A 27,359-nucleotide genomic window follows, 5' to 3' on the forward strand; every position below is an offset into this window, starting at 1 on the left:
GGTAATCTGAAATCAGACACTGAAGTTGGTGGCCCAATTTCTACAGATCCATTGAAGACACGGAAGAAAGTTTTTTTTTAACCTTTAACCGAAATTTTTCCTTCCTCCCTCTCTCCCCCACTCCCTCTCTCTAGGAAGGAATGCAGTATAAAAAAGCAGCACTGTTGCTAATGCTGTTGGCTGTATTGCTGGCACTAACTCAACGCTACTCCTACTCCAGGTAACTATGTAACCCTGACGTATCACAGTCGCTGATTGACACAGCTGACCTAAAATGCTGGGCTTTTTATACAAAGGCATCAAAGCACTCTCCAATGGCAATGGCGAACGGATACCTCAGCTCTTTCACTTTTTTTCAACTGTCAAGAAGTACCGATCAAATTCTTGGTTCTCGGTAAGCCTTGTGCCAGCTGGTGCCGAGTCACACAGTGACTTCTTGTCTCAGGGAGCTTTGCATTCTAGGTGGAAAGAAACGGCCTGTTTTCTGTGCTGTCAGAGTGCTGTGTAATGATGCTATGAAGACGAGAAAATGAAAGGGCCGGAGGGAGCTCCTCTCTGATTTTACTCTTCATCTTTTTTTTAAATTCTGCTTCATGTGTGAGTGCCTGTTATATGTTTATGTGCCATGTGCATGCAGTGATAGGGGAGGCTAGAAGAAGGAGCTAGATCCCCTTACAGGTGTTTCTGAGCCACCATGTGGTTGCTGGGAGCCCAAATCCAGGCCCTCCACAAGAGCAGCTGGTGTTCGTAGCAGCTGAGCGAGCTTTCTAGCTTCCTACTTTACTCTTAAGGCACTCACTTACAACAATGTTTTCTGAGCCCGCCTTTATTCCCAGCCAGCACTCAGGAGCAGAGGCAGGCAGATCTCTGAGTTTGAGGCCAACCTGGTCTACAGAGTGAACTCCAAGACTGGCTACACAGAAAAACACTGTCTCATAAAAGCAAAGCTAACATTTACATTAGCTTGAAATTCAGTTCAATCTTTGTGCTTCTCTGCTGAGTCTGTCTTCAATGTATTAAACAAAAACATCTTCAAGACAATGGACTGCTAGGTTAGGGTTTGTTATTTTTTTGTTGTTTTTTTTTTAAGGGAAAAAAAAAACCTTTTAACATCAAAGTTCTGATCATTGTTAATGAGGCTAAAATAGCAACTCTCTAAAGGAAAAACAAAACCAAAAAACCATTAACATGCTAATGTCCTCATACAGAAACATTTAAATTCTCAGCTCCTCTGTGCCCTACTCACCATTGTCGTCCTTGTACTGATGGCACCAACCATTGTTTGAAAGGTAGCTGAGTTGGGGGACATAATGTCTTTAAGGTTACCCCTATTCCTTGGTATCCTAGGCTACACTTATTTGGTCTCTAGAGTTATTGTGTTTTAATGAAGGAAATTCACAGCCTGACATTATAGTCTTAATACATGTCCCATAAGCTACTAGCAGGCCTAATTTGTCCCGTCTTTCATTGCTGCAACCTTAAACCGGTCAGAGTGTTTAGTGCGTACAAACAGATGGAAGAAGAACTTCAACTGTAGAGTTTTGGTTCTTGTGTTGTGTTTTGTTTGCTATTATTACTATTAATAGACTTTTTCCCAAATTTATAACTAAATTGACTTTTTTTCCCTTAAAGAACAAAGGATCACCTACAGAAGATGTATGCCTGCTGGTAAGAGTCTGTCTGTGACTGTCCTAAGGACTGTGGAGGGGAAAGTGCTTGCAGCAAAACGGGTTTCTAGTAGAGATGCTGTACAGAGAAGTGTGCTTTGGCCATTGACGTCAATGCAAGCATCCCCGTTCGGGACAGTGATTGCTTGGGTTTCTTTAGATGGATAGCTCCCTGAGAGCAGCCTGGTTTCCACCCACAAGAAGATGACCTCATCTTTTCACTTTATAGATTCTTTGCATCCGTATCATGGCTTCCAGCTTTGTGTTTTCATGAGATTCCTATGTGTGTAAACATGTCTCTCTGTTTATACATGTTTCTTCTGCCTTTTCCTTCACTCTTTTCCTTCTGTTGGCTTGCTTTGTCCTCGTCTGATTTGGATGTTTGTTTGTTTGTTTATCTTACTATTATTCTTTACATGCCTACCTGTTTTTTAACCAGAGACAGAAAGGGTGTGGATCTGGATGGGAGGGGAGGTGGGAGGAACTCAGAGGAGTTAGGGGAGAGGAAACTGTAGTCAGAATATATTGTTGAGGGAGGAAAATCTATTTGGGGGTGGGCAGGGAAGGCTGTGTTTGTTTGGTTTTGGGTTTTCTAGACAGGGTTTCTCTGTGTAGCCTTGGCTGTCCTGGAACTCACTCTGTAGAGCAGGATGGCCTTGAACTCAGAGATCCACCTGTTTCTGCTTCCTAAGTGCTAGGATTAAAGGCGTGCACCACCACAAACAGCCTAAAAATCTATTTTCAATAAAAGAAAAAAAAACTCAAGACAATGTTGCTCAAAAATATAGACAGTTAACTTGATGTAAAACAAAACAAAACCCCCCTAAACAAAAGCAAACTTCTCTGTGTGTCAGTACACAGTTTAATGAATTTAGGCACAGATAATGTGGATGTAGAAAGAGAACCAGGGGAGCCATACAGTGAAATATCTTTGGCTAGAGATACTTCTGAAAATTAAGAGATGCACTCTTTATTGCCTTCCACTTTATTTCAAAATACTAACCACTCCCAGGAAGTCACCTGGGAATCTCATGCACCTTGCGCCTGACATTTCACCCGATGCTCCCTAATGTTACAGCTCACACGACGAAACTGAAAGTCGGGAGACTGACACTGAGACAAGGTGCCTATATAATTTTACCTTTTTACCACATGTCAACATTCATACAACCACAGCACCAATCAAGATATACTACTTTTCCATTACAGCCCAAACTCTCCTGTTTGGTACCATGGGATGCTTCCTGTTCTACCCCCTACTTCATCCCGGGAACCACTTCTAGGCATTTTTCTATCTCCATCATCTTGTCATCTTGAGACTTTTCTAAATAAGGTCATAAAATACATAACCTACTGATCAGAGGTGTTGTCATGCAGCAAGATGCCCTTGACAGCCAAGCACATTGTGTTTACTAACATTCTAGACCGTTTTACTGATATGTAGTATTTCATATATGAACACAGCAGAATTTGTCAGACAGATTTTAGTGTAGAGTTATATATTTCAAAACCTAATCTAAGGAGGGTGCTCAAATGCTTTAACCTTCCTTCTAGCCCACCACCCACCAGAGGTAGTGGAAAGGAAAGGTTAATAGGGCAAAGGGGGATGTAGACTTGGCTAGAAATAGTTCTTTGGGATGCATCCAAACATTGTTGTCAGGATATCAGCAGTTCAGTTTACACACAGTAGCTCGATCCACTGGCAAACATCATTCGAGAGTCAGCAATGGCAGTTCTATCCAGAAGAAACATCTGTCAATCAGCTCGAATCCTTGGGAGCTTCAAGAAGCCTCCAGAACACCACCAGAAGCTCATTGGTGCTTTCTCTCTGTGAGGTAATGACAAACGTTGATCAGCAGGCAAGGCGAACCAATACCACCCAGCATCGCCCAACTGTCTGATGAGTTACATTTATACCCTTTCCAAACATCCTGTGTTCTCTCAAGTGTCCACTCTAGCAAAACATCACATGCCCCTTTTCCAGGCACTTTCCAGAAAAACACCACGTGTCTGTTTTCAACAAAACGTCCCCCCATGTCTGCTTCAGCAAAAACATCCTCTTATAAGACAATTTCCAGAAAAATATCACATGACACAACTGAGTCTCCAAAGAAACCAGAAATTTCATTTTAGTTAACAGGTTTTTTTTTTTAATTACTTAAGTGATCTGAGTTTTATCTATTCCCCCTACCACTGTTGAACCCACCCACTGAGTTATTTCTATCCCCATTCAATACTATTGATAAGATTTCCTATTTCTGTTTCTTTGCATCAAAGATACTATGCCCATGGTATCATACATTCAGCAATCTATTGAGTGGATGACCCCTGAGGTGAGTCTTCTCTTTGTTCCTAGGAAAGATCACTTAGAAGAACCTCATCTCTCCACCTGGTTTGATCCAAAGTAAGAACAAAATAATAATGTAACTCAATTTAAAGGAATGTTATTCTGTTAGCCAAGTGTAGGTACTCCAGACACCTAGAACCAGCTTTTTTCTAAGACTTTTTAGTTTTTACTTTTAAGGGTTTTTTTTCATATGTTTATGGTCTATTTTTCAAGAATCATGCAGTTAAGGGGTATATTAAGAAAGCTGTCATATCCAATCTGGTTTAACATTCCTGGTATTAATAGGGAGAAAATGTCTTTAAGTACAATCTAAAAAATGCCAATATTGACTCCTCTAAATTTTAATTTATGATCACTATTATTTGAATATTAATTATACAAATGAATGTTTCACTGTGACATTTCTACAGATGTATATATTATGTTTTGCTGGTGTCGATTCTTCTTGCTATGCTCATTTGCCATTGACACTCAAAGGAAATCATTATTCTGTAATGGTTGTGTAATATTCGGTTTTATGTTTGTACAGGATAAACATGCTTATAAAACATTTATAATGCATTTATGTATTTCCTTGACATTGTCTGATAGTTGTAATTTGGGGTTTATTATATTCCAATAAATATAAGTGTGCGTGTGTGCACATACCATGTGAGAGTATGGATTTCTAGCATGGAGTCGCTGGTTTAAAGACTTCAGGTTTTAAGGCCTGGGAAGTTGGCTCTGTGTGGTAAAATGAATGCTGCATATGCATGAGGACCAGAGTTTGGACCTGCCCCATTCACATAAATGCTGGGTATACGTGGTGACCAGTCTGTTCTCCCTGTGCTTGAAACATGGAGACAGAGGATCCCTGGAGCAAACTGGCTAGCTAGCCTAATTGGTAAGCTCTGGATTCAAGTGAGAGACAGCCTCAATACGTAAGCTGGAGGGCAAGTGCAGAAGATACCCCATGCCAACATCTAGCCTCTACATGCACATGCACAGATATACACCCACATATATGCAAACATGCGCATAAACATATACAGCACATACACGTACAGAAGTAAGAGTAAATACAAACAAATAGGACCTGTAGAGATGGCTCAGAAGTTAATAGTGCATGTTGCTCTTATAGAGGACCCAGGATTGATTCCCAGCACCTGTGTGGCAGCTCATAGTCATATATAACTCCAGTTCTAGGGGATCCCATGCTGTCTTTTGGGCTTATTGGGTACAGGCATACAGGTGGTAAACATGCATACGTGCAGACAAAACACACTTAGAAAATGAAAATAAGTAAGTCTTTAAAATAAATAACTAGGGGCTGAAGAGATGGATCAGCAGTTAAGAGCGCTGGCTGCTCTTCCAGTGGTCTTGAGTTCAATTCCCAGCAACCACATGGTGGCCCACAACCATCTGTAGTGGGATCTGACTGCTTCTGGTGTGTCTGAAGACAGCAGCAGAGTATTCACATACATAAAAACATTAAAAATATACATAAATAAATAATAAACAGACAGACAGTCAGACAGACAAACAAACAAGTAAATAGATAAATGACACAGAATTTAATCTTTGATTTAGGCTATTCAATTACATTTGATTATCATACTATTTATTTTCCAATCTATAGTGGGTAAATATTAGTAATGTTTTACTTATTTTACATACTTTCTTGATGTTAGTTTTATAATATCAAATATTTCATTCTTGGCTGTGAGCATGCCTAGGCCTAGAGGAGCAAGTGGCACATGATTTATAGGAGATCAGGGATTGCCAGGGCTGTGAAAGAGAAGCCATCCATCAGTGCCATCACAGTATCATCACAGGATGACATTAGCCATGCCCAACACTCACCCTACAAAGTAGCAGAGAAAGAGAAGAAAATAAAGTAACATACACAATAAATCATTGTTACAGTCCTATTGCAACAGCTGCTGCAGAGATGGATACTAAGTGGAAGTAGATGATAATCAGATCCATGGCTCCCTTATCCACTGCTAATACACTCTTGGCCTCCGTTCTGATCACCTCCATTTCTGATGACCGCAAGTCCCTCAGTGGTGCAGTCCTGTTGAGGCACCGCTATTTTCCAAGGACCATTATTCCTGGACATGAGCTTAGTGGAGAGCATCCCAGAGAGTTCTTTGGAAGGCAGTTCTCCTTGCTGTCATTTTTGCAGTAGCAACTTGTATCTCCTTGGTAATGAGAATCATTTTCCCAGCCAGTATATTAATGATATTTTTACCTTTTAATTAAACATTTAAGAAAACTCCAATGACCTGCAAGTGGTTTTATGGACCATGACTTTATTTCCTGAGGAAGGGATTCGATTCCTCTCTTGTGAAGTAGTGTCTCCCAACCCATGGAATCGCAGTCATAAATCACTCTATAAATTAATTATCTAATGTAATCGAGAGCAAACCCTTTCTCACATCTACCTACCCTTATGGACTATGCATTTCAACTTTGAAAAACATGTAACCAGAAAAAAAATCATTGGCAGGACCTCAACATTGCAGAGAATCAAGCTCTCAATTTGCACTGAAATGGAGACTTCTGTTGACTCTCCCACTTTCTGGTAGGTTAGCTGCTTCTGGACAGACAGATGCATAGTAAGGATAGAGGCTGTGGTGGAAATAAGCCAACTGTGACACACTTCATCATAAAATTCACTGACTCCTCAGCTAGGCAGTGTGTATGGCACTGGACACTCACTGCCTGCCTAGCTCCATCTAAGTGATGGGCACATTGTTTAGCCACATATAATCTCCATTCCTGTGCTGGGGGGCACTCTGCACAGACTCACTAAGGCAGAACTAGGTTTGAGAGGCAAAGCTGTGATGATGGCATCCAGAGGATGGCTCCTGTTGCTCACTAGCATACTGAGCCTCCTTTGTATAATGTGTCCTCTTACCAGCATTTCGCTCTCAGAGGAAGGGTTTCATAGTTAAGGACTCTAACGATTTACCTCTTCATCTTCTGTTTAATCTTCTGTTAAACAATGTTGTATTTTAAAATGGTAACACTTTAGTTTCAATCGTGTGTGTGTGTGTGTGCACATGAGTGTACATGGCTGCAGAAGAGTAGAAGGGCTGCTGGGCTCTCTGCAGCTGGAGCTGCAGGCTGCTCTTAGCAAGTTCATATGGGTTCTGGTGATCAAATTTACGTCTTCTGCAAGAGCACTGCACTCTTCACCACTAATCCATCTCTTCAGCCCCTAAATTTGTTTTTTTTTTTTTTTGTGAGTGTGTATGTGTGCTCATGAGTATGCATGTGTATGTGGGCCAGTGACAATGGATATCTTCCGGTATCACTTTCCACCGTATATTTTAAGTCATGTTCAATACCTGTCTAGGTTTGCTGCTCCCTACACCTCTAGGGTGCTCCTGTCTCCCTCTTCCATTGCTGGAATTACAGACATGCACCAAAACGCCCCACTTAAAATACACACATACACACACACACACACACTGCATGAGTTTGTATGCATGAGTTTGTGTGTGCAGGAACCCACAAAAGTCAGTAGATGGTGATCTCCTGGAATTGGAGCTACACGTGGTTGAGAGCCATTATATGTGGGTGCTGAGAACTTACTCAGGGTCCTCTGCAAAAGCATCACCATGAAGTCATCACTTGGGTGTTGGGGGTTGAATTCCTTGTGCTTGTATAGGAAGAACTTTCTCACTGAGCTGTCTCCCATACCTGTTGCATGTAGCTTTGTTACCCTGCCAAAGCTCCCAAAAAGGACCATGCTACCAGCACCTGCCCAGAGAATATTGGATCCTTGGATGAAAACACAGACACACACAGGTGTTCAAATTCAACCTGCTTTTTGGCACAATTGCTGGATGCTACTTATCTCCCACCTGGAGAAGCATGCCCTTATAAATATTCTTTGCTCAGGATCCTAAATCTGCCCTCAACTTTAGTTGCTTAGTTACATCTAGTCCCAGATAAACATCCCGACTACCCACCTGTATGTAGGAGCAGGTGTGTGGCCACTCCATCTAAGATCTCTCATGGCTAGTCACCTTTTCTCCCTCAGAGGCATAGGAAACTCCTCTCCTCTTCTCTCTCCTCTCTCCTCTTCTCCCCTCCCCTCCCTTCCCCTCCCCTCCCCTCTCCTCCCCTCCCCCTCCCCCAATTGTCTCCTTCAGTCTGTTTTTACTCTATTTATGAGACAGATTCTCACTGAGGGCTAGGCTGGGTATTCAGTGAGTCCTAGGGATCCTCCTATTTCTACCTCTAGGTGTGCACCATGCCTAGCATTTTTGACACGAGTTCTAGGGAACCAGACTTGGGTCCTCATGCTCTTGTGGCAAGCACCTTTAACTGGGTGAGCCATATCCTCAGTTCCACAAAGGGGATACTATAGATCTTTCCAGGGGAAAAGAAAGGAAAAGCAGAAATTAAAAACATAGTAAGCACTCTACAGCTACTAGCTATTATCACTTGCATAACTTAGACTGTCACAGTAGGATAATCTGCTGGGTTTTTGTTCTTTTTTTTTTTTTTTTTTTTTTTTTTTTTTTTTGCTCAACAGAAAACGTCCTGATGTTATAGCAACAACTGGTTGGCTCGCTCCAGTCTTATGGGAAGGAACTTACAACAGAGAAGTTCTAGAGCAATATTATCAGAGACTGAACGTTACCATAGGCTTGGCTGTCTTCGCTACTGGAAAGTATGCACTGCTGGTAGTTGTCCTTTATATTTTGAAGAAATAAGGATGCGCAGCCATGGACTGTCTCTAACCAAAGTACTACTTACTAACGAGTCTGTCATTACTTCTTTCTGCCCTGTGTCACTATGGATAGCGGTTGTTCACTTGTTTTAGTTTAGTTTAGTTTTGTTTTGTTTTATCCAGCAATAGCTGAATGTTAGAACTTGTGAAAACATTTTCATTACTGTTCATTAAACTCTCTTTCCTTTTCTTCCTAACAAACTTTATGTCTTTTCTCAGGCCCCCAAGCTTACCAGATTATCTTTCACTAACCAATACAGCTAAAGGTACAGACACAGCCAGGCTATCTTTATCTTCTTAGACACCAATGTCTTGGATGTTAATTGGCATGCTAAGTGGCACACACCTGCTGGGAATTGGTGAAGTGTTTGTTTATCTTTTGTTTTCGTAGCTTTACAAAAGAGCCCCTGAGACGCTTCATAAAGTCTGCTGATGAGTACTTCATGGCGGGCTACAGTGTTATTTTCTACATATTGGCTGACAGCACGTACAATCTACCATACTTTGAGTTAGGTCCTCTTCGGACGCTTAAAACATGGAGGCTATTTGAGGAAGAGATGTGTCAAGACTGTAATCTCAGAAACATGATTAACATGCATAGCAAAATCATACACTATATACAATATGAAGTCAACTTTCTCTTCATGATGGCTGTGAACCAGACCTTCAAGAACAACTTTGGAGTAGAAACCTTGGGCAAATCTGTAGCTCAACTCCATGCATGGTGGTATTTTAAAAAGCCAAGAGATTTCCCCTATGAGAGAAGAACTAAAGCTGCAGCTTTCATCCCCTTCGAAGAAGGAGATTTCTATTACCACAGGGCCATTGTTGGCGGCACACCCCTAGACGTCTTAAATCTAATTGAACAATATATAAAGGGAATTAAAGAGGACAGCACAAATAAACTTGTTAGCACGTTTGAAAGCCACCTAAATAAATATTTTTTTATCAACAAACCCGCTAGGGTGTTATCACCAGAGTACAACTGGGACCCAAGATTTAAAACTCCTCCGGAGATCAAGCACATTAAGATAGCTTGGAAACCATAAATCGCACTATGGTTGTGCCCTGGGGTTCATGAAATCACAAGTAAATACCAGGAAATTCCTCCAAGGTAAAACTCTGGGGAGCTTACACAAGTGTGTAATCTTTCAGAATAAATTGTCTTTGAAATTATAATTCTCCTTAGTCTAAATTAAAGTAACTAGATAAGTATTGCTTACATGGTGTGATGTTTTATGTATGCATTATTAATGTGGAAATTATTTTGGAGGTATAGGTGATTTTTTTTTTTATGAAGAAGTCATACACGTCAAATAGATATACACAGGGGAAGCTTAATATTCATGACTTTGCCCATCTGGGCGGCGGGGGGGAGGGGTAGTATATTCCTTAGAGCCAATCTCCTTGATCAGTATTCAGTGTGCCTACGATGTGACTGAGCCCAGGTGAGCTGAAGACATTCTACGAAATGTAGTTCTTGCTTTTATTGCTAATTACGTTGAGTTCATTTTTTAAAATGTTTCTGTCTTATTCTATGTGTGTGGATGTTTTGCCTGAAAGTGTGTCTGTGGACTATGTGTGTGCCTAATGCCCTCGGAGGCCAGAAGAGGCATTTGGACTCCCTGGAACTAGAATAACAGGCAGGAGTGAGTCACTATGTGGGTGCTCGCAACTGAACCTGGGTCCTCTGAAAGAATGGTAAGTGCTCTTAAATGCTGAGCCATCTTTCCAGCTTTGAGTTCATGTTTTTAAAAGAGATACAAGAATGTGATGCAATAAAAAATTATCTTGTCCTTGAGGCACCCGATAGTCTAACGCAGGAGATAAAACTACCCTTGAATGTTTATTTCACAAATTTAAAAGTTAAAAAATAAAAAAGCCTCAATCCCCTCTCCTAGATATGCCAAGAACTAGATGCTGGTAATGCACATTATGCTGGTGAAGTCTCATGCGCCATTTGAGCTCCCTAAGAAGCTGGCTTTGGAAGTGCGGTTGGTCCCTCCTCTCCAGGACTGTTTGAATTGTGCCTTCTGGGGGATGGTCCCCATTCCCTGTGATAGTGAGGGAAAGTCTAGCAAAACAACCTGAAGCAAAGCAGGGGCTTGAGAGCAGCTGTAAGGCAGGCTCTCTCCAACAGAGCTCACTAGTATTTATCCTCTGACATGAAAATGTCTACAGAGGGAACGAGAACCAGAAGTTCAGCCATAGGAAGCTCATCCGTGCAGAAAAGCACAATTGGGAGCCCCTGTTTCAAACCCCAGTCCATTTCTGCTGCGTATCTGTAAGCCGTGCCTTTGAAGAAGTTCCCTCTCTATGTTGCTATTTGTTCTTTTACTTGGAAGTCTCACTTGAGGCTACCTTCAACTCTACCAAAGACTTTATCAGGAATGCCACCCGGTGGCATTCCCAGGGTTTCCTGGTGGATCTCCGCTGGGTGTCTGGAGACCTCAATTTGATGATGTCTTGCTGTTGATCCACCCTTGATATTTATTGCCTTACTCTGGGCCTTTTTATATACTCAAGAAACTACCCATTCTAAACCGGAAGTATGCCTATGGTAGATCATCCTCCAAATTGTATAGAAGAATACATATTAGCCAGCATTTACCAATAAAGGGTAGTGAAAAGAATGGAAACACACACACACACCACCTCAAGGCAGATCTTAACTCCATCTACTGATTCAAATGCTAGTCTCTTCCACAAACACTCTCATAGACACACTCAGAAAAAGTGTTTTAGCATCTGTCCGATTGCACTTTAACTCACTCAAGTTCAGGCATAGAACCGACTATCATGGGTTATCTCCATGACATCCGGGGAAAGTAAAGCCATGAAGACAATGAGCTGATGGCCAGGGGACACGAGGGACCTGAAGGCAGGATGTTTGAATAGCAACAAGCACAGCATAGGAATCTCCAATGTGAGATGATCCCATATGATGCTGTATCAGTGGCTATGTGAAATTATTCACGCATTAAACTCACAGAATTTGAAAGCCCAGAATGAACTGGAGCTGCGACCAATGCCTGTGGGCTTTTGGTTTTGTTTTTCAAAATCTCACAGAAGACCATATGTTAAAAGGTGGATGGCGAGAAGCGTATAGAACTACCTCACTGAAAAGGAAGAGAAGAAAATGCACTAGTATAATTTTGGAATTCAGGGAAGGATCTCTAGGAAGGAAAGGACTGTAAGTGTAAAAACAAAAACAACTGTACATAAAGATTGGACTCGGGGGCTGGAAAGATGGCTCAGCAGTTAAGAGCACTGACTGCTCTTCCATTTGTGAAGGTCCTGAGTTCAGATTCCAGCAACCACATGGTGGCTCACAACCATCCATAATGAGATCTGACTCCCTCTTCTGATGTGTCTGAAGACAGCTACAGTATACTTAGATATAATAATAAATAAATCTTAAAAAAAGATTGGACTCTAGTTGATAAAATTGTTTCTGAAACAGAAGCTAAAAGACAGAGCTTCCAATGGGACAGTTTGAATAAGAAGATAATGCAAATGTATTGTAACTCCAGCTATAAAATAATTATCCATGTGGATCTGGAAAACTAAATAATTGCAAAATAACTCCAAATAAATCATGTAGACACTCAGTTCTCAAGGAGACAGAGAAAAAACTTTGCACTCATTAACTGCATTTGCATAAAGCGACGTCTTTCCAAAGCTATCATCATAGAAGCTGGAAGAAAAAGTAACTTTGCAATGGAGCAAATAAAACTATCACAGTCACATCAACAGGCATAAGTTGTGTTATTGTCATGCACCCCTTATATGGTGGAATCGCTCCTTGTTACCAGTTGAACTACATCCCTCCAGTAAATGTGTTACAATTCTGAATTGTGGCCAATCTGGATGAAACTGAGAAGAAGGGCCAGAGTTTAACCTCCAGACAGAGAAAACAGTCACATGAAAACTAAAGCACGTTTTACTCATTCATTTATTGTGTATGTATGTGTATGGTGTGTGTGTGTGTGTGTGTGTGATGTTGATGTGTGTGAGTGCAGACACATTTGTGCTGCAACATGAACTTTAATTATTCATTATGTCAGTTAAAGGACATTTAGGCTGATTCCATTTCCTACCTATTATGAATGAAGCAACGTGAACATGCTGAGCAAGTGTCTTGGCAGGAGGATGCTGGTGCCTTTGCATAGACATCAAAGAGTGGTCCAGCTGGGCCATATGGAGGATCTACTTTTAGCTTTGCGAAGTGATTTCCAGAGTGGCTGTATCAGTCTGCAATCTCACCAATGGTGAGTGAGTGAGCACCCCCTTTCATCTTCTCCAAAACTTATTGATAATTTTCTTTCTTCCCCCCCCCCCTTTTTGGTAGGAGGCAGACCAATAAGTTTATTTATTGAGTCGTTGGTGGAATATGGATGAAGTTAAAGGAGCATGGGTAACTGAAATGCATCTGCATGACTGGAGAAATCACACGTGAATATGAGGTGATGATCTTACCGAAACAGAGTCTTTGGGGTACCCCATTCAGTCAGCCTCACACCTCCTGTATGCTCTAGTACCACCTAAGACACATGAGAGTCCAGTGACTTCTCACCCCTCTGCATCTAGAATGTTCACAGACCTGTTACTATTACCATACACCTAGCTATCTCTGTCCTAGATTATTTTATTGCCACCATTACAGAGGCCAGTGTAACCACCTCAGCAATCTCTACTCTTTGATAGACACTGGTCATGCTATGCCCAGAGGAAGCAGCTATACCACAACAACCCCTTTCAGAAAGAGACACTGATAAAAAAGCCTACTAATGAGTCTCAGGGAGAATCATGCATCCTTAAGAGCGAGAGGCACAAGGACGCCAGGTCAGAAGCATGGGTAGTTTTAAATAAACTAGAATACTTTTAAATGAAATTACCCTGCAGGCCAACCAAGCCCCAAGGGCATGGAGACTGCAGAGGTGGCTCAGCAATCAAGAGCGCTTACCAATCTTGCAAAAGACCCAGGTTCAACTCATTTGCACAATGGCAGCACCCAGTGCCTTGAAACTCTGGTTCTAGAGGATCCAATGCCCTCTTCCAACCTCTGCAGGCTTTCACATGCTCAAGCATGCACACACACACAAATTTAAAGTAATTTTAAGTGAGATAATAATTAAATAAAAGATAAACCAAAAACTAACACATGGGAATTTGACAAAGCAAACACAAGGAGCTTGTCTGCTTTTAGTCCTGTTATGGAGGTGGTTAAATCGATCCTATATACACTCAGTGTTGATTTTTGTTTGGAGGGACAGGGTGATTCCAATTCAGTGGTAACCAGAAGAGCTTACAATTGTGATGCATAGCTGGGTTTGCTTTGCCTGAACTGGTGCACAGGTTGTAATACTGAAATAAACCTGGGAGTGTGGGGACTGGGAGGCACAGGAGTGGGGTGGAGTGGGGGGACTGCTGCACAAGCTGAGCTAGGCATCGTGGGAATAGTGAGACATCATTGGAGGACTAAGGTGTGCGTGACTCACCAGGCTGGGCTGATGCGTTAGCTGGAAGACCAAGAAACCCTGGAAGGTAGGAACAACAGGGTGTTTAGAGGGGCACCCCGAGAGGACAAGCTTTCTGCCTTCTATTAAACCTAACTAGGCCAAGAAGTACATGAACATGAACACTAGATGGCACACCATAGAAAGTAACTAACTGATTATTACTTCTAAAATGAAGCTGCTCTAGGGGAGCCTGTTGATGTCGACTTGGTGGTAACTGGAATTCTACTGATTAACGTCTTCTGTGTGGTAATTCTGCGCTCCTACATATTCCCTTTGCTCTCCTGTGTTCCAGTAAAGCTGGTCAAATTCTTCCTCCTCTGTCTTCCATATTCACCCAAATCCTTGCAAACTTTCCAACTTGTCAGCAACTGAAGTCAGCAGTGCACCGATGCTTTCCAACGAGCAGAAACCACGTTGAAGGAGACGACTTACAGTACCCTCACATTCTGCTAAGGCAGTCACGGATGAGCAGGGTAATTCTTTTCTGTCTCGCTTTGGATCTACTCCCCCCTGGAATGCTAGACTAGATGTGCTGTGGAATGGATCTGAATGGAGGGGCCATGCAACATTAAGAAATAACATTTCCTTGTCCCTCTGAATATCCTTTACTGGGTCACAGTCATTAGAAAACTTCAGGGCATAGGAATAAGCCCTGTCACTCATCTGCCCCCAAGTCACATTAGGCTGTGGTGGCCATCTTGTCTCAGTTACAGTGTTGGAAGTCTCAAATCCCAGATAATTAGTGTCTAGAGTAAACAAAGCAGCTAGTGGCTCTACATTAGACCTAGATCTACCTGAACCCCATGTGAACTCAAGCCAGGGAAAGCTGGAGAGATGGCTCAGGAGTTAAGACCATTGGCTGCTCTTTCAGAGGATCCAGGTTCAGTTCCCCACTTTGCTCTTTCGGCATAGCACTGCTTTGGCTTTTGGAGATCTTTTGTGCTTCCGTATGAATTTTAGGGTTTTTTTTTTCTAGTTCTATGAAAACCATATTGGAATTCTGATGACGTCTGCACTGAGCCCCTGGAACACCTTTAGCCCTGTGGTCATTTTCTTTTTTTTTTTTTAATATTTTTTTTTATTACGTATTTTCCTCAATTACATTTCCAATGCTATCCCAAAAGTCCCCCATTACCCCCCCCCCCCGCACTTCCCTACCCACCCATTCCCATTTTTTGGCCCTGGCATTCCCCTGTACTGGGGCATATAAAGTTTGCGTGTCCAATGGGCCTCTTTTTCCAGTGATGGCCAACTAGGCCATTTTTTGATACATATGAAGCTAGAGAGTCAAGAGCTCCGGGATACTGGTTAGTTCATAATGTTGTTCCACCTACAGGGTTGCAGATCTCTTTAGCTCCTTGGATACTTTCTCTAGCTCCTCCATTGGGGGCCCTGTGATCCATCCAATAGCTGACTGTGAGCATCCAGTTATGTGTTTGCTAGGCCCCGGCCTAGTCTCACAAGAGACAGCTATATCAGGGTCCTTTCAGCAAACGCTTGCTAGTATGCAATGGTGTCATCTTTTGGAGGCTAATTATGGGATGGATCCCTGGATATGGCAGTCTCTAGATGGTCCATCCTTTTGTCTCAGCTCCAAACTTTGTCACTGTAACTCCTTCCGTGGGTGATGGTTTCCAATTCTAAGAAGGGGCAAAGTGTCCACACTTTGGTCTTCGTTCTTCTTTAGTTTCATGTGTTTTGCAAATTGTATCTTATATCTCGGGTATACTAAGTTTCTGGCTAATATCCACTTATCAGTGAGTACATATCATTTGAGTTCTTTTGTGATTGTGTTACCTCACTCAGGATGATGCCCTCCAGGTCCAACCATTTGCCTAGGAATTTCATAAATTCATTCTTTTTAATAGCTGAGTAGTACTCCATTGTGTAAATGTACCACATTTTCTGTATCCATTCCTCTGTTGAGGGGCATCTGGGTTCTTTCCAGCTTCTGGCTATTATAAATAAGGCTGCTATGAACATAGTGGAGTGTGTGTCCTTCTTACCGGTTGGAACATCTTCTGGATATATGCCCAGGAGAGGTATTGCTGGATCCTCCGGTAGTACTATGTCCAATTTTCTGAGGAACCGCCAGACTGATTTCCAGAGTAGTTGTACAAGCTTGCAATCCCACCAACAATGGAGGAGTGTTCCTCTTTCTCCACATCCTCGCGAGCATCTGCTGTTACCTGAATTTTTGATCTTAGCCATTCTGACTGGTGTGAGATGGAATCTCAGGGTTGTTTTGATTTGCATTTCTCTGATGATTAAGGATGTTGAACATTTTTTCAGGTGCTTCTCAGCCATTCGGTATTCCTCAGGTGAGAATTCTTTGTTTAGCTCTGAGCCCCATTTTTAATGGGATTATTTGATTTTCTGGAGTCCACCCTCTTGAGTTCTTTATATATATTGGATATTAGTCCCCTATCTGATTTAAGATAGGTAAAGATACTTTCCCAATCTGTTGGTGGCCTTTTTGTCTTATTGACAGTGTCTTTTGCCTTGCAGAAACTTTGCAGTTTCATGAGGTCCCATTTGTCAATCCTCGATCTTACAGCACAAGCCATTGCTGTTCTATTCAGGAATTTTTCCCCTGTGCCCATATCTTCGAGGCTTTCCCCCACTTTCTCCTCTATAAGTTTCAGTGTCTCTGGTTTTATGTGAAGTTCCTTGATCCACTTAGATTTGACCTTAGAACAAGGAGATAGGAATGGATCGATTCGCATTCTTCTACATGATAACAACCAGTTGTGCGGTCATTTTCATAGTACTAAAACGCAGACTACAAAAGAAAGACTATGTGAAGTCTTTCCTCTTCTGTCTTCCTCAGATTCTTTCTTTAGTGTTTTAAAGTCTTTATTGTAGAGGTCTTTCCCTCCCTGTTAAGTTTATTCATAGCTTATTTTCTTTTCCTGATTATTTTACATTCTCTTTCTCCTGAGCCAGCCTCCAGCAAATGATAGACTCCAGTCCACCATTCCTGGGGGTTTGAATCGACTGAGGCTTCCCCGTTAGCTTTCATTATCATCGGTGGAATCACCCAGAGCTATCCCCTGGTTTTTCTCCTTTCTCTTTTCAGCTGCCACCCTCTTTACTTTTAACTAGACAGGATCACTCTTCCCACAAAATACAAGTCAGTGAGAATGGGGAGAGGGGGAGAAAATATGATGAAAAAAGTTACTTTCTCTTCAACCACTTAACAAAGGACAGATGGTAGGGAAACACTACATATTGATTGATATTTCCAACACACACACACACATGCATGCACATATGCACATGCACACTCATGCACACACACACCTGCATGCACGTGCATGCACATGCACACCCACGTGCACACTTCAAAGAAGAACCTCAACCTTATAACACATTGTTTCTTTGCCAATGTTGAGTTTTCAGCAGACTGTGCAGTCATATCAGTTGTTTGTGTTGGTTTCGAATGATAGATGCATGTGGCAAGATTAGCAGTTTCCATAGCTCAAACGTTTTAGTTACACTCTTTTGTTGTGTTCCACGGTCAGAAACTGTATTAAGTAGAATATCATGACAATGGACAGGGGTTGTGTGGCTGTACTTGCAAAAACAGTTGAACTGAAAAAGTGTCTCCATGCCCAACTGTTTGTTTATTTTAGTTTTTAAAAACTTCTTCCATAGTGGGAAGGATACACTACTCAATCATTTCTGTCTCCATTACAAGGCCTCCGCCAGGGTATCTATTCGTGGCTGTCCATGCAATTCCTTTCTCTTGTGCTCTTTTCTGAAAGATCCATTCATGTATCTCATTTTCAATCTTCCTTGTTAACAATCTCTCAAAAATGTTCTTTTCAAGTTTCTGACCAGTGATTAAAGATCTGATTTCTATAAGTAAGTGCAGACCTGTATCACCTCTTCTTCTGGGCCATAGTTACAGCTAGATACATTGCTCAAAGTCCTAATGCCTGGAACAATAGCTCTTGACTACTCCTCTTCATTGGCATCCCAGTGTGAATATACTTGTACTACCATAAGATAGAGATGATTTTTTTTAATGAAGCCCAAGTTTTTATTCTTCCTTCAACATGGAACGCCCATGACACCGCTGTCATGTGGAAGGTGAAAAGGGGACCAGAGGCAGCAACAGTAGATGCTGTGTGTGACAGAACCATGTATGCCTTTATGTAAGAATGTGTGCTGTCTGCACACATTCTTATGTGTCTGGCTGACACATAATTTCTGTCTGATGATAGACAGCTGCTGTGCATGTCCAGCCTTGGCACAGTATTTAACACATTGCCTGAACAACTACTGCTCAAGCTGGGTGGTGAAGGTAACCGTTTAGAATTCCCCATTAAACATTGTTTCTTCCAGGGTACAACAGAGTCTGCTATGGATGTCTCAAACAAGAATAAATGGTTCTCTCAGAAGAAGTTAGCATTGTTGTGATCTCAGACTTTAGATATTTGTTTGGTAATTTTCCTGTTGAGTCTTGCTTTCAGAAGCCACACAATGTTTTTAACCACTGACACTCTGGGCACTGTTGGATAGGCTTAGAAGAGCCTAGTGACTTGCAACACCCATAGAGAGTCTTCACCTGCCCTGGGCATGTTCCAGAAGCAGCGATCATGTTTCTTGTTATTAATAAGTCAGACTAGTGCTTACAAACAGGGTTTCTGTTGTCTTGAGACAATAGGAGTCTTACAATTAACACTCTGGGGATCCTAAATGTAGAAAAGATTCCACACATCCTTTTGATAACTCGACAGGACATGAATGGCTGTTACCTATCCATATGTGATTGTACATAAAACAGCACAGTTCGCTAGGCAGGAACATCTTGGGCTTATATTAATTAACGTAGAAAAATGTGTGTGCATCTTTGTGGGTCTACACACACAAAGGGACAGAGTTGAATTGCTTCTTCACTACTTCTTGTCTACATGAAAGACTTTATTCTAACAAAAACCCTCTTCCCAATTTTGACAGTTCTGATGAGACTAGAACTGTTTTCTATTTACCAAATAGAAGTCAGTCTAGAAAACAGAACTGCAGAAGCAAAGGCCTACGTGTGGTTCTGGCAGAAGCCATGAGTTCACTGTAAGCAGGAACTGCGCTGGAGAGATGAGAGAGAAACTGGAAGGGCCGGGTGGGGCTAGACTGAGATTTCTATATTAGGCTAGGAACATGGACAGCATTCTGTGGACTGAGGGGATGGAGTGACCAATTTCCATAGGCTGTAGCCTGGACTGCAACCTCATCACAGGCCTTAAAGATTACAGCAATGGCACAAAACAAAAGCTATTGTCATTTGTGGATTATACCCACAGAAGAATTACGACAATATTAGCCACAGAATAACAGCAATTAACTGTTGATCAAAAATGTTTCTCTGAAATTTTTATCTCCCAGATAAAGGTGGCAGATTAAATATAACAATACAACTTTACTACCTCTGAAATCCTGCTAAAACATAATAAATGGATTTGTTTTATTTATTTATTTTATTACTTACCTTTTTATTTTGGCTTTTCAAGACAGGGTTTCTTTGTGTAGCTCTGGCTGTTCTGGAACTTGCTCTGTAGACCAGGCTGGCCTCAAACTACATAGATCCACCTGTCTCTGCCTCTGAAGTGCTGGGATTAAAAGCATGTGCCACCCAGCTGTAAATGGATATTTTAAATCCTACAACCCTACCAGTACACAGAGATAACAAAATTTTAGAAGTCATCCTCAAGGTTTCTACTTGAAACTACTGTGGGAAAAGTAGAGATCTCAAATGGCATACAGCACATAATCTTACAAAGAGATCCTCCAAGCTGACCTGTACTCCTCAAAGTGTCTAAGGTCAACAAAAAGACAGACCCAGCACGTCATCGATTAGACACGAAAGAGTCAAGACAGCCAAATGCACTGTGAGTTTCTCAAATGGAGAAAGAACATCGGTGGGAAACTGGTGGCATCCAAATCAACTCTGGTTTGGTTATTGGTGGGACTTACAGTCATCTCTTCATTTTGATAAACACGCCACGATTATGTGCAGTGATAACAGGAGAGAAGGCTCGGTGGAACGCATGTGGGAACTTTTTCTCCCATCTGTTAAGACTCTTTTGTAAACTTAAAAATGATTTCATTATTAAGCTTTGAGACTAAGTCAATATTGAAAGGAGAGAGAGCACGCGCTCATGTTCCCTCTCTCACCCAGTACACTGGGCAGTCATTTCTAGCATTGATGGTCTCCAGAGTACAGACCGGCATGAATAGGTGTGCAAGGCTGTGGTCCTGGGAAAGCGGGACATGAGCTGAGCATGCGTGCACACCTTGGTGATGCTGACCTTAGGGTAGATGGTGGGGCTGCACGCACGGTAAGACTCTGCATGTCCAACAGGGACAGGATCAACTTAGGGAAGAACACGTGGGTGTCTCCGTCCTACAGTCGGGGCTAGTGGAAATTGCATTTTGCTCCGAACTTCAACTTCCACTTGTTTATTGATAATACTTGAGGCAGCCACGGACTCTTTTATATTAGCCTATTCCTGCCGTTTTGTTATAATCGCTTATTAGTTTAAAAAAGGTCTTAGGTCAGTTCTTTGAGACTTTTCTATATGATTTTGGTTTTTTCCTTCCCACACCTATGCCTTCTGTTTCCTTTCTGCATTACTATTACTATTATTGTTGTTATTATTATCATTATCATTATTATTTGGTCACAGTGACTTGACAGGAACCACTTATAGGAGGAGAGGTTTATATTTGTTTACAGGAGCAATAGCAGTCACCACCGGGAAAACATGGCACCTGCACCAGGGTAGTCCATGGAGGCAGGAGCATGAGCAGCAGATAGGGAACCGGAAGTCCGAGGAGAAATGGGGCCTCCCACTCCCTGATGCATGGAGTGCAAGCCTTCTCTCAACGACGTGGGTTTCCCTGAATCTGCCTTGTCCACATCTTTATTTTGGCTTTTGTTTAATTTCGAGACAGTGCTTTGTATAGCTGAGACAGCTGGGAACACCGCGTGCCTGAGGATGGCTTTGAACTCCTCACCCTCTTCCCTCTGCTCCCGAACACTGGGACTGAGGCATGCACTACCATGCCCGGCTCTGGTGCATACTTTGAATGCGCCATTATCCTTTCCTCGAAAGCATCCCCAACCCCCTTTCTCTTCCCTCCTTACCCCAATGCTGATTAGAGGCAGTGGGAAGAATCACACCGCCATCTCGAAGTTTTCTCTACCAAACACATTGCTTTACTTGTCCGTTATCTGAGAATGCAGGGCAGCAATTTTTTTTTTTTAGGTCAAGAGCAGAACAGAATCACATTCTGCCAGAACATGCCTTAAATGGCCTCTGATCTAATTCCTGAGTGCGCCCTTGATCCGGTCTATAATCTCAGGATCTCAGCCTTTGCTGTATCCACTCCAATCAGCATTGCAGACTTCCCATGCTCCCTCCCAAAAGACCCATTAAGCTCTGATTGCAGCATCCTACATCCCTCCTGCACACCAGTTCCAAAGGCCTGAGGACCACATGGTCAGGTCAAACACAGCAATGGCCCACCTCTCTGTACCAGGGTTTTGCTTTCAGTTATTTTTCTTGTCACGGTAAAATAGTAAAATAACACACACACACACACACACACACACACACACACACACTTGAGGGAGGGTTTAATTTAGCACATGCTTCACAGTGACACAGCTGTCACAGTGGAGAAGGCACTTGTAGTCTTGAATGTTATCATGAGTTAAAATACAGTACCCCCACATTGAGATGCTAAAGCCTTGAATATCAGTACCTCAGCCCACTGTTGTATTTGGGAACAAGATCTATAAGGTAATTAAGTTGAAATTTGGTCCTTTGAGTAGTCCCAGGTCCAATAGAGTTAGTTGTATTCTAAGAAAAGGGAAATCTAGACACAAGCAAAGGAAAGAAAATGTAAAGATACAGAGAAACGGGAATTATTTACAAGTCAGGGAGAGAGAGAGAGAGACTTGGGACAGTCCTTGGGTTGGGGGGAATCAACGTTGCTAATACAAAGAGTAGCGATTCTCAACCTCTAGGTCGAGACCCCTTTTGAAAGTCAAATGATCCTTTCACAGGGGTCACATATCAGATATTTACTTTGCAACTCATAACAGTAGCAACATTATAGTTTATGAAGTAGCATCAAAAATAGTTTATGGTGTATGGGGGGGTGGTCACCACAACATGAGGAACTGTATTAGAGGGTCACAACATTAGGAAGATTGAGAAACACTGCTCTAGAACAAGAAAGACACATTTCTAATGTTTAACCCACCTAATCTGTGGGACTTTGCTATGGGCTCTAACAACTGACATGTACAAAGAGAATATTAGATCAATAAGGTCAGGAATGGCTGTCATTTTACTGGCTGATACACTACAAACATCTACTATGCTACTCAGCACACAGTAGGTTTTCAATAAATGTTGGCCAAGTGGACTTATAGAGTCAATAAGAGTCTCCCTTAGATAAATCCACTAAATACCATCAATGCTATTTATAGTAATGCCTCCCTCCCCCTGTAAGTCCCCCAAGGCTGCTCCTGGATGTCTTACCACATACTGTGATGTAATGGATCTGCTACCACACCCCGAAGGAACAAAGTCCTTTGGTGATGACTCACATCCGGGGCCAGGAACAATTTCCCTAAGAAGAGAAAAGATGGGGGAAAAAAAATCTTACTGTGATGCAGTAACTTAGAATTAAACCACCAGAGGAACATATCAGATTTGCCATCCTGGACAGATTGGCACAAAACGCAGCTTGTTACTCCACGTGCTTCTGCATGGTATTTGATTAGCTGGCTTCCTTGAAGGCAGCAAGAACAGCCTGGATCAGTAGTTTAAAGGACAAGATAATCAAGACCTTTCCTGCTCTTATTGAAGCATTTCTTATGAGCAGAGGAAAAAGACTAATTAAATTTCCTTAGGACTCATTCAATTATGGACTCACAGCACATCTCTCAGCCCCATCTCTACATCCTAATGTCATCAGCCAGCTCTATCAATCAGTATTGAAATTGGTACCCTGAATATATTAACCAAAAACCAGAAACATAAAAGAAAACCAATAAGGAGTATTCTGATTTTTAGCTATGAATACCCTTTTAAAGATGTCCCTCTGGGGCCTGGAAGGATGACTGTGTTGTTAAGAGGGGTGATGCTCTCTCAGAGGACCAGAGTTTGGTTTCAACACCCATGCTGGGCAAATCACAACTGCCTGTTTCTCCAGCTCCAGGGTTCTGGTCCAGTTACCATCTTCTGATCTCCATGAGCACTACCTGCATATGCACAGTCCCACATACATGTATGAACAATAATAAAATAATAAACAAATAAATAAATAGACATGACTGCTCCAAGGAATAGAGGAGAAGAAGGTTCATTGTAGATATGAGGGAAAGAATAGTCAGAGGCAGAGACTTCTGGGAGTCCAGAGTGAACCTGACCCTGAGCCAGGCCATGGGGGAAAGGGGGGGGGTACAGGGAGGAGGGGAGAACCAGGGGTGTAAAGGGTAGAGCAGGGAAGGCAGGGTAACTGAAATGGCTGGATTATTTAGGAAGGGCAGCTGGGGGAGGGGTAGCCTGGCCCCTGAGTGGGAGAAGTTTAGAGGAGTGGGGTATGCCAGCCATACCTAGTAACAGGTAGGGACTGAGGGATGCTGGGAGAACCTGGTGGCCAGGCCTGTTTTGATATGTTAGATAGGTATCTCAGTGGGCCATTTGTCCCAGGTTTGATACCTAACAAGAAACACATAATTACAAATAAAATCCTTTTTTTTTTTTTTTTTTTTTTGGTTTTTCGAGACAGGGTTTTCTGTGTAGCCCTGGCTGTCCTGGAACTCACTCTGTAGACCAGGCTGGCCTCGAACTCAGAAATCTGCCTGCCTCTGCCTCCTGAGTGCTGGAGAGATGGCTCCGCCGTTAAAGGCTAGGCTTACAACCAAAAATATAAAATTTTCATCAAAATTATGAAAGGATCTGAAGAGATGGCTCAGCAGTTAAAAGTATTTATGGTTCACATGCTGGTTTATAACCATCTATAACTCCAGTTCCCAAATATCCCATCTTCTCCTGAACTCTACAGGAACCAAGGCACCCAAGTGGGATTCAGACATGCATGCAAAGCAAAGCACTCACATAAACCTTTAAAAATCCTTATGATTGTTTGATTAGAGGTGATAAAACTGCAGGCAAATTTCCTTTCTACTGACCCGGAACTCCACCTAAGTTTCCACTTCTAAAGCCTAACATTCTTTTAGAAGACACTTTTTAAAAACAATCTGTCCGCATGAGTATAGGAGCGCGTGTATGTGCAAGGGTGTGAACCTTTGTGTGCGTGGAGATCAGATTTCTCAGAGCCAGATGCCAGACTCATTGTATGGGCATTAGTGACACCAGATAGCAGATAGATTCTTTTTCTCTGTTATTAAGGAATTAAAAAGACAGGGAAATGGCTCAGCGTGAAGCAAAAACTTATGTCTCAGACTCCAGGGGCTCCAGAGCCGAGAACCAGTGACGCTCAGAGGTTTTTATGTGGGTTCAAGTATTATCTTTTTGATGATACTCGTGTTCTGTGGGACTTACGGTGCTTATGTGCCTCTTTTGGTGTAGTAATTTGGTCTCCTGCTTCTGTCTATGAACATCTATCTCCCTTCCAACTTTCTTTCCCTCTGCTTCAGAGGTCCACAGTACCACTGGGATCCAAACTTCTCTTTATGATTAGGGAGCAAGCCATCTCTCCAGTCCTCTTTTAGAAAAATTCTAAATTCTTGAAAATTCAAAAGGAGGTGTGTGTGTGTGTGTGTGTGTGTGTGTGTATTACCTGCATGCACTAAAGCGCATACCATGTGTGCCTGGTTTTCACAGAGGCCTGAAGAAAGCAAGTGAATCTGTGGAGTGAAAGATCCAGGTGATTGTAAACTGCCCATTGTGGGTGCTGGAAACTGAACTCAGGTACTCTGAAAGAACAGGAAGTACTCTTAACTACTGAGCCTCCTAAAATTATTTTTTAAAGAATATTTAGCCCAAACATTTACAGAGAATATGTGTGAAAGCCAAAATTTGACAGTACTATGGGCAAGTCGAAATATTTAACTCAGAATTGGAAACTCTCATCTATTCCCTACAGTTTGTTCTTCATCTGGGGCCCAGAATTAATGCTGAAACTGATGCAATCTGGAGTGGGTGCCAGCAAATGTTTTGCAAACCCTCTGTCCCAAAGGGCAGTGCCTCACAAATGACGCTGGTTGAGATTGTCTTGAGAGTTCAGTTCAGGAGCACGAGCAGCACAGACAAATACACTTGGAAACACCGTTTTCCTTTCTAGTAAAAGAACAGTGAAACATAAATACTTTATCACAATAAGCAAGGATTAATTTCCTATTTGTGCTGCTTCCCTGAGAGCTACAGCATATACAGGAAGTTCACACCCTGGGGTTTATTTATGGCAGAATGGGGAAAATGAAGCTGTGGACTTTGTCAAGGAAGATTCCGAGAGAACAGACCATTAAGCTATCATAGCCCCCGCCTTCTCTATGAGCAGCTTATCGATAAAAGGCTAACCATGTGATTACCTGAGTTGGGACATCATCCCCAGGACTATAAACATTTGACCTATTTTATGGGAAGTCAATTTGAGAAAGCAGAATCACAAAGCTTAAAATTCTAGAACCTTCACCCTCAAGCAAAGGTCGCCTTGATCCTTCCCAGTCACTTTCCTGCTTTCTTCTGGACAATATCAGTGTTCTGGAGCTATAAAGTCAAGGGACAGCATTTCATGAGAGGGAACCACCACAAGGCGTCTGGAATTACACAGCAAATAGTGTGTGTGTGTGTGTGTGTGTGTGTGTGTGTGTGACAGAGAGAGAGAGAGAGAGAGAGAGAGAGAGAGAGAGAGAGAGAGAGAGAGAGAGAGAGAGAGAACGTTTCCAAGAGGGAGCTCTCAGCAGTGATGAACTAGCTCTGTATCTTTATAACTGTGTTTATAAGAATGTATATATACATGTGATAAAATGGCATACTTATATGTATACTTATTCTGTCAGGGCCAATTTCCTATTTTGAGACTGCACATAAAACAGATTTAACTATAGGAGTAACATGAATAGAGGGGTCCTTGTGACCACTATAATGTCTTCTCAGCTTTCTGTGATTCTATGTTTATTCAAAATAAAATGCCTTTTAAAAGTTTATTTTGTGTACCTTAATATTTCCCTGAACAGTTTGCATTGGGACAGACTAGGGAGAGAGAAAAAACAAAAAACAAAAAACAAAAAACAGCAGTGATTTTTCAAACATGAGGTTTTCAGTTACAAACTGCAAGGGAGGCAACTTGAGACTGGGAGGGTTCTGGCAAGTGCTTCCTCCAGAGCCTGGACACTGTAAAATGTAATTTTAGAATCCAGGCCCGACCTTTCACCTCTCATAAATAAGTCTGCCCCCATTCCAAGGCTGGCTCTTTCAGGGGACATTTTTCACAGGCCACATCCTTATTTATAGAAAGAAGCCTTTCGGTTTTGATTAATCAAATGGGCTCCGTGTTGTTGCTTTCGAAACACCCTTAGCTTGTTTGTTTGTGGTATAATACAAACTTCACGAGGGCTGGCACTGTGTCCACTTCTGCCCACTGCATCAACTGGGAGGCCCTCGCCTGCTAGAGGCCAGGTGCTCCGTAAGTTAATTTTGTCTGAAAAAAGTAAATGCACCTCCTGGGAATTGGTCTTCTTTGGGGCAAGGGCATTGGCGCGAACTCCTTCCTCTCACTGCCTACCCGATGTACCAGGCTATACTCAGCACCCTCAGCACGCCCCTCAATCTGCAAGACCCCCACTACAAGAGGACGCCTTCCCCCTCACTAATGCCGGGAATCACAGGAGGCCTTGCACCGCTCCCTCAGCCCCGCCCTGTTCTCGCACCTTCTCCTCGGATTAACCCACTGGAAGCTGGAGCGAGACTCTGGCAGGGCCTTAAGCTTTCCGGCCTCACTGTCTTACCCTCCTAGTATCTGCCTGCCAACAACCCCTTCAGGCCACGCCCCCTCCAGCCACGCCCTCTGAGGGCGGGGAGAGGCGTGTCTTCCCCTCCATTCCGGGG

General features: G+C 42.4%; 1 protein-coding gene and 1 long non-coding RNA gene across 2 annotated transcripts; one reads left to right on the plus strand and one right to left on the minus strand.

Moving 5' to 3' along the window:
* Positions 1–140: 140 nt before the first annotated feature.
* Positions 141–9,845, plus strand: LOC110290101 (N-acetyllactosaminide alpha-1,3-galactosyltransferase-like 1). The gene is made up of 5 exons (XM_021156586.2): positions 141–220; positions 1,633–1,668; positions 4,024–4,071; positions 8,546–8,683; positions 9,135–9,845. The coding sequence occupies exons 1-5, from the start codon at positions 141–143 to the stop codon at positions 9,790–9,792; spliced, it is 960 nt and encodes a 319-aa protein (XP_021012245.1). The 3' UTR covers positions 9,793–9,845.
* LOC110290102 (uncharacterized) lies at positions 2,562–27,271 on the minus strand. The gene is made up of 3 exons (XR_002377401.3): positions 27,182–27,271; positions 22,821–22,911; positions 2,562–3,495 (listed from the first exon to the last, which is right to left on the minus strand). It is a non-coding gene; the product is annotated as an uncharacterized LOC110290102 (long non-coding RNA).
* Positions 27,272–27,359: the final 88 nt, after the last annotated feature.

The sequence above is a fragment of the Mus caroli genome, unplaced genomic scaffold (genome assembly GCF_978045245.1).
Source record: "Mus caroli unplaced genomic scaffold, Mus_caroli_1 scaffold_2, whole genome shotgun sequence".
NCBI classification, from domain to species: Eukaryota; Metazoa; Chordata; class Mammalia; order Rodentia; family Muridae; genus Mus; species Mus caroli.

What these genes read in the sequence shown, in the direction of transcription:
- LOC110290101 (XM_021156586.2), top strand. Translation starts at nt 141, where the DNA reads ATGCAGTATAAAAAAGCAGCACTGTTGCTAATGCTGTTGGCTGTATTG. An exon ending in CAGAAGATGTATGCCTGCTG is followed by an intron (nt 1,669 to 4,023) that starts GTAAGAGTCTGT and finishes CTTTGTTCCTAG; the next exon opens with GAAAGATCACTTAGAAGAAC. An exon ending in TCCACCTGGTTTGATCCAAA is followed by an intron (nt 4,072 to 8,545) that starts GTAAGAACAAAA and finishes TTTGCTCAACAG; the next exon opens with AAAACGTCCTGATGTTATAG.